General features: G+C 29.4%; 1 protein-coding gene across 1 annotated transcript; it reads left to right on the top strand.

The window, feature by feature from the left end:
• Window positions 1-496: 496 nt before the first annotated feature.
• LOC103501337 (heavy metal-associated isoprenylated plant protein 3-like) lies at window positions 497-2472 on the top strand. Its single transcript, XM_008464897.3, has 5 exons — window positions 497-634; window positions 734-893; window positions 1241-1485; window positions 1577-1664; window positions 1761-2472. The coding sequence occupies exons 1-5, from the start codon at window positions 626-628 to the stop codon at window positions 2255-2257; spliced, it is 999 nt and encodes a 332-aa protein (XP_008463119.2). The 5' UTR covers window positions 497-625; the 3' UTR covers window positions 2258-2472.
• The last annotated feature ends 9409 nt before the right edge of the window (window positions 2473-11881 follow it).

The following is an 11881-nucleotide window of genomic DNA, read 5'->3' as shown; positions in this document are numbered from 1 at the left end:
TTATTAGGAATTATTGAAGAGGAGGACTAAATTGTTTGTTACATACTAAGTTGTTATAAGTTTAAAACTATATAGGGACTAAACCATCCCAAACAAAATTGTTATTTTCGTAAAAGTCTTCTAACTAAAAACTATTTTTTAACCTGAAAGTGAATATTTTAATTTTGTCACATGCCAAACATATACTACTATTGAATTATGTTGGTATGTTAAAGTGGAGTGTACAAAAATCTATATATATATATATATATATATATTTTATAACCCATATAAATGATTTTTTTTTAAAAAAAATGTAAATAAATCATTTGTTACTTTTTTTTTTTTTTTTTACAAGAAAGCAAGCCTATTGTATTTACAACTTTAAACTATATCATTCATTCATTCATACATAACATAGCATAGCATAGCTAACATACATCATCCATTCATGTGATGGCACGAGAATGGCACGTGCAAAGGCAACGTCTTCATCAACATCATCACCAACGAAACCGCTTCCTCTGAAATTTCTCCCTCTCTCACTCGTTTCTCTCGCTATAAATATTCTCCCTCTCTAGACGGTTTACCATCTCTAATTCCTAATTTATTTTCAAATTCGTAACCAAAAACTACCTAGGTTTCAATGGGAGAGGTTGTTCTCTTCTTCCTTGCCTTTCTTCTTGTTAATCCTTTACCATTTTGTTTTGTTTTGTTTGTGTTAATTTCTTACAGGTTTTCTCTGTTTTTTCAGGCTGTACAGAAGAAGAAGAAGAACGATAATGAGAAAAATGGAGATGGAGAAGGAGGAGGGAAGAAGAAGGAAGACATTCCGTTCACTATTGTTCTTAAGATCGACATGCATTGTGAAGGATGTGCGAACAAAATCACCAAATGTGTTAAAGGATTTGAAGGTATGATGATTATAACCGTGGCGGATTTCTATGTTCCTCTGTTATCGCTCTGATTTTGACTCGAATGAAATGGGTTTGTCCACTTCCAGTTATGGTTGGTTTTGTCATTTTTCAATCAGTTTTAGATATAAACATACATTTCATACTCTTTCATTTTCGATTATTTTTCCCATTTCCGTCATTCGGTAATGCTCTGTTTTTTGGAATGTGAAAAGAGGGAAATACAAACCCTAATCTGATTTGCATAACTATTTTTGTATTTTCGTAGTGGTATTTTCCGTTATGGGCAATGCTAGAATCTGACACCATTAATGTGGCTCTGTTTTTGGTTTTTGTTTGTTCTTCAGGTGTGCAGTCTGTGAAAGCTGAGATTGATGGTAACAAACTGACGGTAATGGGGAAAAAAATAGACGCAACGAAACTCCGTGAGAAACTTTCAAACAAAACGAAGAAGAAAGTGGATTTGATTTCGCCACAACCCAAGAAAGAAAAAGACTCAAAGCCCAAGGATAAGATCGATGATGACCAAACGTCTTCCAATAACAACAAATTCGACAAGAAAACAGATGAGAATAAGAAGAAACCCAAAGAGGTAATTCAAAAAACAACAAACCCCTAATGAAAATTGGTCCCCTCTGTGATTTTCCGTCTTTTTGATTTTGTGATTTTTCTCTGTTTCTCAGCCGCCTGTGACGACGGCGGTGCTGAAAGTGCCATTACACTGCCAAGGATGTATAGAGAAGATTCAAAGAGTAACAACCAAGTTCAAGGGTAAGATATATAAGATATATAAGATACATATACACACACAATTGTTCATCATTAAACTAATAATTCAATTCTAATTTTGATTTTGATTTCAAATAGGCGTTCAAGAGATGTCAGTGGACAGACAGAAGGATTCGGTGATGGTGAAGGGGACAATGGACGTTAAGGCCTTGATTGGTAGCTTAAGTGAGAGACTAAAACGCCCAGTTGAAATTGTTCCAGCGAAGAAGGAGAAAGAGAAAGAGAAAGAGAATAACAAAAACGAAGGTGGCGGCGGTGACGACAAGAAAGACTCTCCCACTGGTGACGGGGATGGCAATGGCAATGGCAATGGCAATGGTGGAGGGAAGAAGAAGAAAAAAGGCGGTAATGGTGGTGGCGGTGACGGGGAAGAGGGTGGTGGTGGTGGTGGTGGAGGGAAGATGGAAGGGAACAAAATGGAGTACATGGGAATGGGAGGAATAGGGTATGGATACGGATACGGGTATGGGTTGAATACCGGGTACGGGTACGGACCGGGTGGGCTTGTGGGAGAGAATTTACACGCACCGCAATTGTTTAGCGATGAGAATCCAAATGCTTGTTTCATAATGTAGGAATGAAGTGAAAAAGATTAAAAAAAAAAAAAAAGTGTAAAAAGTGGGGAATAGTGTTTAGTAGTTAGGGAAAACGAAAATGGCTTTTGTTTGGTTAGTGAGAAAGTAAGAGAGAAAATGAAAGAAAATCCAATGGCTAATTGGAAAAAATTGTTTAATTTTGTAGGGAATCAATGAAGGGGTTTGTTCTTTTGTTGTTATTTTGTTAGTTAATATTGGTGAGAAGAATTGATTCTTCATTATTTTTATTTTTTATTCTTAACCTATCTCTGTTTGTCTTTCACTATGCCATTTTATGTGTTTGTCATGATTTTACAAACAATTCTTATGTTTATTTTTTAAATTTTTTTATATACATATATTTTTTTTTGTTTTGCCAGTTGGTCCAGGCTGCAAAGGGAAGTATAAAGTGAAAGAGGGAAATTTGAAAATTAACTATAAATTAAAGTTAAAATTCAAAAGTATAATTATGAAAAAGTTGTGTTTACAGTGTTAAAAGTAGAGAATAATGAAGTTATTTATCTTTGTGAAATAAATTTATAAATATGAAGTCCTTTTCCTTTTGCTTGCAAAAAGTTGTAAGGAAAGAAAATTAATTTTCCTCTTTTTATTTATTTTTTATTTTTTATTTTTTTTTAAAAAAAAACCTATAAAAAGGTTTAAATTAGTAAGAAACTTGTACACTAATTTAATATCTAAAGTTAGTTTGCCCAATAGTAGCAAAGTAGAAAGTTGTTTGAAAATGTCTTTTTTTTTTTTTTTTTAATTATTATTAATAATCTATGTGTACTATGTATGAAAAAGGTATAATATGGGAGATAGTTCTCTTCCCATTTTACCCTCTCTTCTTTTTTTTTAGTCTATTTATTTTAATTTATAGTTAACTTTTTGTTTTTTTTTTCAATAATTGGTGTCCAAGAATATAGATTTTATGCTATCTCAGTTTTTTTTTTTTTTTTTTTTTAATTTCTTATTTTGATTTCCTTTTTAAGTATTTATAAGTACAAATTAAAAACTAAAATATATTAAAAATAGAAGTTATATTCTAAAAAAAAGGGGTTTTTTTGTTAAACTAAAATTAAAATAGGGTTATGCAAAAAAGTTTTTAGTCTTTTCCTCTCACCAAGTTTGCTCCATTAATTCTATTTCATCTTATTTTTAGAATTATAATATTGTATTTTAAAGATTAGATTATCTTCATTTGTTTAATATCATACTTCATCTATTAGAAAATTTAATATACTTTAATTTTCTTGAAAAAAAAAACTCATTAAAGTTTTTATTTTTTAAAAAATAATTATATCTAAAAATATAATATTCTATAATTTTATTTTTCGACAAAATGTAATTTTGATATTTTAATTTCAAAACAAATTTCAATCATATTTATCATAAAGTAAAGTTGAACTTGTGTTATACAAGTAAACTAAATTCACTCTTACTTAGAAGTTGAAAGGAAAGAAACAAAGTTTAGGATCAAAATATCAAATTCAAAGCCTAAACAACCTTTAGGTCGCCACATCTGAAGTGCTCGTAAGAACCAACCTTCTCCTTGACCAAAAATGAGGATGAGGTCAACCTTTTAAATTTAGGGGTTTGTAAATATACACCCACCCCCACATGACATATCCAATACTAAATTTGGGAGGAAACTAATAGGAACAAACCTATTGGCCTAAATTTGAAGAAGAGAAGAAACCCTAGATCATCAAGCCTATATATGCACCTCAAAACTCTCACTACATTTTGAAATCTCTCACTAAGTTAGACATCAAACACAATATAACAACTACCAAATCAATGTCCAACCTTTTTTTTTGTAGGTCATGTCTTTCCTAATCTATAAATTCATTGTTTAACATGTGTAGTGTCCGTATTTCCGAGTGTCGTAATCTTCATTATTACATTTAAAGTTAGTCATAACTTATAAAATAAAATGAAGAGTGTTTAAAAAAGGTGATGATTACGGAAGGAGAACAGAGGTAGAAGAGAAAGGGGGCAATTATGGGATTAAAAAGAAAAAAAAATGTCAATGTCAAAATGGGAGTGTGGCTCCCAATTGTGTCAACAAAACAAACAACCCTTCATTATTGAACACTCCTGAAGGGAAAAGAAAAAAAAAAAAAAAAAAAAGAAAGAAAGAAAAAAAGAATCTTATTTAAAAAATTCTCTTCCTATATTATTATTTTGTTTGCATAATTCCAAGTTCATCCTCTCAAAACTCAGCTTTGCTTTTGTCTCTATTCCAAATTTCTTATATCTATATGTGTTTTTAATATTATATATTAAATAATTTATTTTACAAATATTCTCTCTCTCTCTCTCTCTAGAAATAGGTCTGAAAAAGTAGTTGGAGGAGAGAGAAAGCATGATTGGCTCACTCAATAGCTGAGTCTGGGCCCCCACCTCTCTCTACCCCTCACTTTCCTAATTTATTCTTCTTCTTTTTCTTTTTTTTTTCTTTTTCTTTTCTCAATTCTTTTTATAAAAAGAAAATCCCCAACTCTTTTCATAAGTTTAATAATTCCTATTCATTTTGCTTTATGATTTACATTTAACATCTTTTTCTTTATTTTTTTTCTTTTCCTTTTTGAGTTGGAAGTGATGAAGTAAAAATCTTTATTTGGTAAGGTTAGCTGTGAATGAATTTGCTTAAATTACTTATTAAAAACATATGTACATTCTCACACTTGTTAAAATCCATTTTATTATTAACTTTAAATCTAAAAAAAATCTAACATATATGCATTAGTCAAGATAAGGTCAGGTTTGTTTATGATATTAGGTTAATAAACAATAATTTACAACATTATAATCTAATTCATCACTTAAAATTAAGGGATATTTTTAAATATAGTAAAATAAACTAAATATTTATAATATATAGCAAAATTTTAGATTCTATCAACGATAAACACTGATAAACTTCTATTACTATCTATCAATTTGACTCATAGAAGTATATCGGTATCTATCAACCTAATACCAATCAATTTTAAGCAAATTAATACGAATATTATAGTTTATGGAAAGTAAAAAAAAACTAAAAATTAAAAATGGAGAATATGAGAATTAAAATTAAAATGTAAAAATGAAAATGAAAAAGTGAGATTAAAATAAAATGGGAATAAAAGAATATAAATATATATAGGAAATGAGAGTTAGTATTATAATAAACAGAAAAAACTTTAACCAACTCGTGAATGAGTTAGTGGTCAATATCGTCCAAAAACGTACATCCTTTTTGTACACTCTTTTTCTGGGAAAGCAAAAATAACTCTTCTCCCCTCATTCAATTAAATTATTTAATCTTAGATCAACTTTCCAATTTTGTTCCTTCACCTTCCCATTTAATATCCCTTCCTTTTCATTTTTTACTATTTCTCTTTTTGCCATTTACGTTTTACTTTCCACAAAGTTTCAAATTTACATCTCTAATCAAACCATTTTAGAAGCTTGAACATAAAATAAGCACATACTTCTATAATTTTGAATGTTGAACTTTTAATTCAATCAAAGTTACTTTTGTAAATGTGTAAAATCAACTATGGGAGATGAAAGGCAGAAAACAAATACATTTTTTTTTTCTAAATTAAAAAAAAAAAGAAAAAGAAAATTGTTTTAGTTTATATTTGGGATGTGAATTCCACATTATTACAATTTTACTTTAAATTTTTTAGTTTTAATTATTATTTTGGTTTTTAGATTTCAAAATTTAAAAATTTATGGAATTTGATTTTCGATAGTACAAGGTAACAATAAAAAGACGTAGAACGGCTTAAATACTTGTTTACTTCATTTAGTTTTAATTTATTTTAATGTCTTGTTCATTTTAATCTCTATTATTTAATAGTGTTTGTTTTTCTTTTTATACTTTTTAACTTCGGTTAATTTTGGTCTATAAAAAGTGACTATTTTAGTCCTTCATTCTTATTTCTATTTCATTTTTCTAAGAATCAAAATGGTTCTGGAAAGTTTAAATACTTAAAAGAAACAAATTTAAAGTAATTTTAAAATAGAAAGACCAAAAGGAACCAAAACCTAAAGTTCTACAACAAAAATAATATTTAAACTGTCAAACTAGATTTAGTTTAATAGTAATTAACGTGACATTCTATCAATATTTTATTCTACCATTGTTGTGCTAAAAAAAATATAAAGAAAAAAAAAAAGGGATATGGAGTGAAAATTGGGAAATAGAGGGGTACCCTACAAAAGGAAGGGTAAGCTAAGAAAAAGGGTACAAAATGGTAGGTTACATAGAGAGGGCAGTGTGAGTGTGTAGTGTAAGGTAGAGAGGGGCTTTAGTGGGAGTTTGTAAAAAAAAAGTGCCTCACTTCCAAAAGGACAATGTGTCCTTTTATTTACAAACCCCTCTGTCCAATTCTTTTGTACCAAAAGATCCCTCCCTTTTTTTCCCTTTCCCTTTTCTCTTTTCTTTCTTTTCTTTTTCTTTTCTTTCTTTCTCTTTTATTATGATTATTCTTTTTTGTGCAAAACTTTTTGTTTCCACTTCCAACTTTCTCTCTTTTTAACTTTAACATTACACATTCAAACCCTCTTACACTCATTACCTTAGAATACTTTTTCTTTCTTACTTTCTTTTTTTTTTTAAAAATAATTTTTGTAAAATTTAAACTTTTAAAATTGTATCAATTTACAATACCATTGTTTAGATCCTACTCAACAAATATCTTGTGAAATTTATTTAAACATTGGTTTAGAATCTTTATTTGAAAACTATCAATACATATATGTGTTTTGAATTCTAAATCTTTAAGGATCTTTTGGGAAAAAGGCTATCTAAGATTAATAATAATCATCTTTTGTTAGGATAGACACTCTTTGAAAATTTTCAATTAGCTACCGTAAATACTATTTTAAAACTTCTAATTTGTTACAATTTTTACTATTTTATATTTATCACCTTTTTATTCTTTGTTATAGTATTTACTATTTTTTTTATCAAATTAAAATAATTTTCACACCAAACACATACTATTGTGACTCAAACTACAATAATATGTACCTCAAACACAAACTATTGTAACCAAATTATAATAACTTAAGACTATAATAATTCATTTCTTACCTCAAACATCCCCTAAGTGTTTTAGTGAAGGTGATACGCTAGTAGTTATTTGCCCGTTAATATTCAATTACCCTTTTTTTCTTTGATTATATACTGTTTTAGTATGTTTTAAGAAGAGATTTTAATTTCGAAATTTTATGAGATTTTATCCTTTTAACTTTAGTTTTAATTCTCTTTAAAAAGAAAAACATAAGTTTTTGGTTTTTAAGTTTGTTGTTGAAACAAAAATTGGTGTAAAAATTGAGGACACAAATAATTTGAAACACAACATATCATATGAAACAAATAATATGAAACTTAACATCCAGGTTCAACACAACACGACACGACATACTTGATTAAATTAAAGAAGATCAAACATGTATCTATATTGAGACACTACGTGTGTCGCTGGCCTGGTTACACAAAATTCTCCATTTATATTGTTCAAACATACTTCCACCTATCAATTGTAAAATATATACCTATACGCATATCTTATGATACTGTCCTTATCGTCAGCCAATCTAAAAAATTATGTCCCTAGCCATGTTAAACTTAATCTTGAACCCCTTATTTGTTTAACAGGTGGGATCACACTGAGTAACACTTGGTAAAGATGCAACTAATCATTATAGCTCTGGTCGGTAACAAGCTGACCGTTAGCAAGTAATCCCACCAAAACTTTCACATCCTGTAATGTGACTATGCACTCTCCAGTGTGTCTCTAGTCTCCATTTCTCAACAAGTGCAGTGATGAGATGCAAATCTAACTAGATGAACCCCAATTTGGCAATCCTATAAAATCCAAAAGCACGAAGTAGTGGAAGTATGCTACGATAGAGTGGGATAGTACGATAAACAACTGGCTCATGTCGTCTACAATTTATTTCAGGTGTAGTTCAACCATTCTATACAGTTTCTGATTTGTGAATGTTCTGATCATATAAAATGTCAGGATCAATTGGTCTCAGGCTTAATGTCATTATCTACATGAAAATAATTTATTTGTTTATGAATTAAACGTTAAGGACTGATGTTGTAGCATTAAGAACAGAAGAAAAAAAAATAAAAGTTTATTTTAATTAAATATAAATTATTTACTATTTATACTAAAAAAACTAAATGAAATGTTTTTTTTCTAAGTTAGAATGATAAGTACACTAAAGATTTGAACATTTACAATGCAAAAAATCTTGAGTATAAAAATCTCTAATTATTAGGTGCATGTCCTTGTAACAAAGGACATTTTCGTCAGTTGTGACCAAGCTCACCACAAAATCCACATCATTGTTGAGCACTTGGTTCTGCTGGATCCATCTCATTGTGATGACATGAACTCTTTGATTTGTTCGATTTCCTCAACAATGTTGGATTAGGATGTAAATCGACAGACATATTTATGGCTGTGATCCAATGATCTTTATGCGGTACATGTTGAAATTGAGGAGCGTAGCATGCAAAGTAAGTTGAAAGTTTATAGTAATTAATCCTCAATGAAGTTTTCATAATTCATGATAAACTGTAAATAAACCGCCATAAAATGTGAACATGGAATACCAAAGACTTGTCACTTGTTACATGAATAGTATTACTTAGACACATTTAGCCTTAATATTTGAATATTTTCTCATTTAGTATTCAAGTCGTGACGTCCAATTTTCACATGAAACACACCTTGAAATCATTCATACGATTATACTTCATGCTTATTGGATCTTGTTGTCCATTTTAAAATTTTGTCTAGTGCATACTTGTATAATGTTGCACTTAGTATTACATACATACAAAAAAAAAAAAAAAAAAAGCTATTCAATCACTATTTTTAAGGGAAGAAATTTAGAACCGAGTGTATTTATCTGACGCTCCAAAGTAGCTCTTATTTCCTCTCTCTCCTCTTCTCAAAGTAATTCACACATTTAACAAACGCAATTTGAGCTAGAGCATTCATCGATAATATTCGAGCTCCTTTGAGGGTTCTACTCATGCACTCTGATATATTCGTTGTCATCCACTTGTACCAAAATCCTTTGTCATATTCTTGAGTTCATTGCTCTAACGGAATATCGTCAAAAACCTCATACAACTTCTGTTAATTCGCAACATATCTTGAATTGTTTTTTTGAACTTTGATACCCAATATAGTAAGCATAATTCTTCAATGGTGTGAATTTATACCTTTTGTAGAAATTGCTAACAATATGGTGTAAATAAAATCTATGATGACATCTCTAACCTGTCCATCCATTTTTCGGATTATTTACCGCTGATATTTTGTCAACGTGTTGATCATAAACCAAATACACCACATCATCGGGAACAACTTTTTCTATAAGTCGTAAAAACCAACCCCATGAATTCGCAGACTCCTCTTCTACAACAAAAAATGCTAAAGGAGGAAGTGTCCATTTGAATCGACAAACGTAGCAATTAATAACTTTCCTCGATACTTGTCATACAAATGAGTGTCGTCAATTTGGATAGCTGAACGACATCTATCAAATGCTTCTATAAAAGGACTAAATGCTCAAAATATGGAAGATAGTATGACATGAACTTCAATAGGTGTGCATTGTACTCCTTATTCAACAATAGTTCTAGAATTGGTATGCTTCACCATGTACAATCACCTAGGCAATAGTTTACATGACTCATCCCGGTTGCTGAACACTTTAGCCACTGCTTTTCTTTTGCCATCCCACGCCCTATGGTAAGAAACACGGTAGTCAAACTTTGCCTTGACGTCGAACTGTAGTTGTGCTACACTAATCAACGATTTTTCTCTAATAGATTCATAAAAATTCTCATGCAATCATCGAAGAATCTAACTGAACATGAATTTGATTAAGTTATGAGTAAAAGAATGTGTGTTGGTATCCTAACTTTGTGATCTCGAATAAATCATAAGATTTTTTCTCTATTGTACGGAGTCTCCATCAGCAACCTTCTTCCGACTTCTTACATCGAACTACCTACTTGGTTGGTGTTGATTCTACTACTTCTTCATATGGTGCATGATTTCTAATAGCAAAACACTTGATCATATGTTATAGCATTTCTTTGTCTTCACAAATGATTCCCTTATACAATTTTTTTAGTCAGCAACCACCAGGACTATACTTGGATTGTGTTCCCGAACACTATATACTGGATGCATGTGTAACTCAGTGAATATACTCGAGGGAAATTCATCTTCACGACCATCAAGGTCCATCTCTTCAAATTCATTATTAGTCTCTGTTCTAAAATATTTATTATTAGCCACCATTTCTTCATCATCGCATATTGGTGGTGCAACTAATTCTAGATTAGCATCAACATATTCTTCAAAATGCTCGTGGTTCTGCATTTAAGTTTATGCCCAAATCTACCATACTCACAATCACATATAAATGTGCTATGATTGGGAACAATAGTTCAATTAAAAACATTGTATTTATTGTTTGTTCATACGAAATAGGAAATGCCATAAACCTTACTAATATTGATGATAGTAAATTAAATTGTCTATTATCATCTTTAGCTTGTTTGAACTCGTATCTAAACCAAGTGATAACCCTACCATTTCAATGAATTGTTCGAAGAACACAATCCCAATGTTCGCATTTATAACTTCCACATGTTGGTTGGTAATAATCAACTTCCTAAACAATGCCCCATTTGTAAACAATATAAATGCCACACGTTTGTTTGCCATTTTTCTAAATAAAGAAGCACATGCAATATACATAATCAATTATTAAAAAAACACTAGAATAATTTTTTTATACAAAAATATGAATTAAATTGGATATAAAAAATAGATACAAACTTTATGTAGGGAAGTAACTAAAATTTGAAAGTAGTAATTAAAATAATAGTTATATTAAACCATTTTTTTTTACAGTTTTCTCTTAGCTTTTTCTTTTTTAATTAATTATGAAAAATGTCACTTCTAGAACATATAAATCTAATTGGAACATAATTACATTTTTTCTAAAAGAAAATAATACTAACACAAAATTATAAAAAACTAACACAAAACTATAAACACCACACTAACACAAAACTATTAAATAAATACACATATCAAATACTAACAATCAAACTGTAGGATTGTACGCATATCAAAACACTAAACTATATATATATATATATATAAAGCTCATACATGATATTATAATATTAACGCAAATTTACCAAATAAATATAAAAACGTAGCAACGTCATGTATATATTAAGAAACATAGTAATGTGATAAACAACAAAATATTACTTCTAGAATCGAATACTAATATGATTAATTTAGTAAGTAAGAAAAGAAACTTAAAAATTGAATAACTATTCTACATTTCAATGAGTTCTTTTTTTTTTTTTTTTTTTTTTTGTTATTAATCCAAGACAACAGAACTGTAAAAAGAAAAATAACATGAGAATATATATATATATATGTATATATATTTACAAAAAGGATTTAGTTCAACAAAAATATACATATTTCGTATAGAAACTATGAATTTAATAAATATATTTAAATTTCGACCCACAAAAGACAAAGAGGGAATTGTGGAAGA

The sequence above is a fragment of the Cucumis melo genome, chromosome 12 (assembly GCF_025177605.1).
Source record: "Cucumis melo cultivar AY chromosome 12, USDA_Cmelo_AY_1.0, whole genome shotgun sequence".
NCBI classification, from domain to species: Eukaryota; Viridiplantae; Streptophyta; class Magnoliopsida; order Cucurbitales; family Cucurbitaceae; genus Cucumis; species Cucumis melo.
Note: the sequence above shows the minus strand (reverse complement) of the source record. Positions and strands in the feature narration are given on the sequence as shown.

What these genes read in the sequence shown, in the direction of transcription:
- LOC103501337 (XM_008464897.3), top strand. An exon ending in ATAAGAAGAAACCCAAAGAG is followed by an intron (nt 1,486 to 1,576) that starts GTAATTCAAAAA and finishes TCTGTTTCTCAG; the next exon opens with CCGCCTGTGACGACGGCGGT. An exon ending in AGTAACAACCAAGTTCAAGG is followed by an intron (nt 1,665 to 1,760) that starts GTAAGATATATA and finishes GATTTCAAATAG; the next exon opens with GCGTTCAAGAGATGTCAGTG.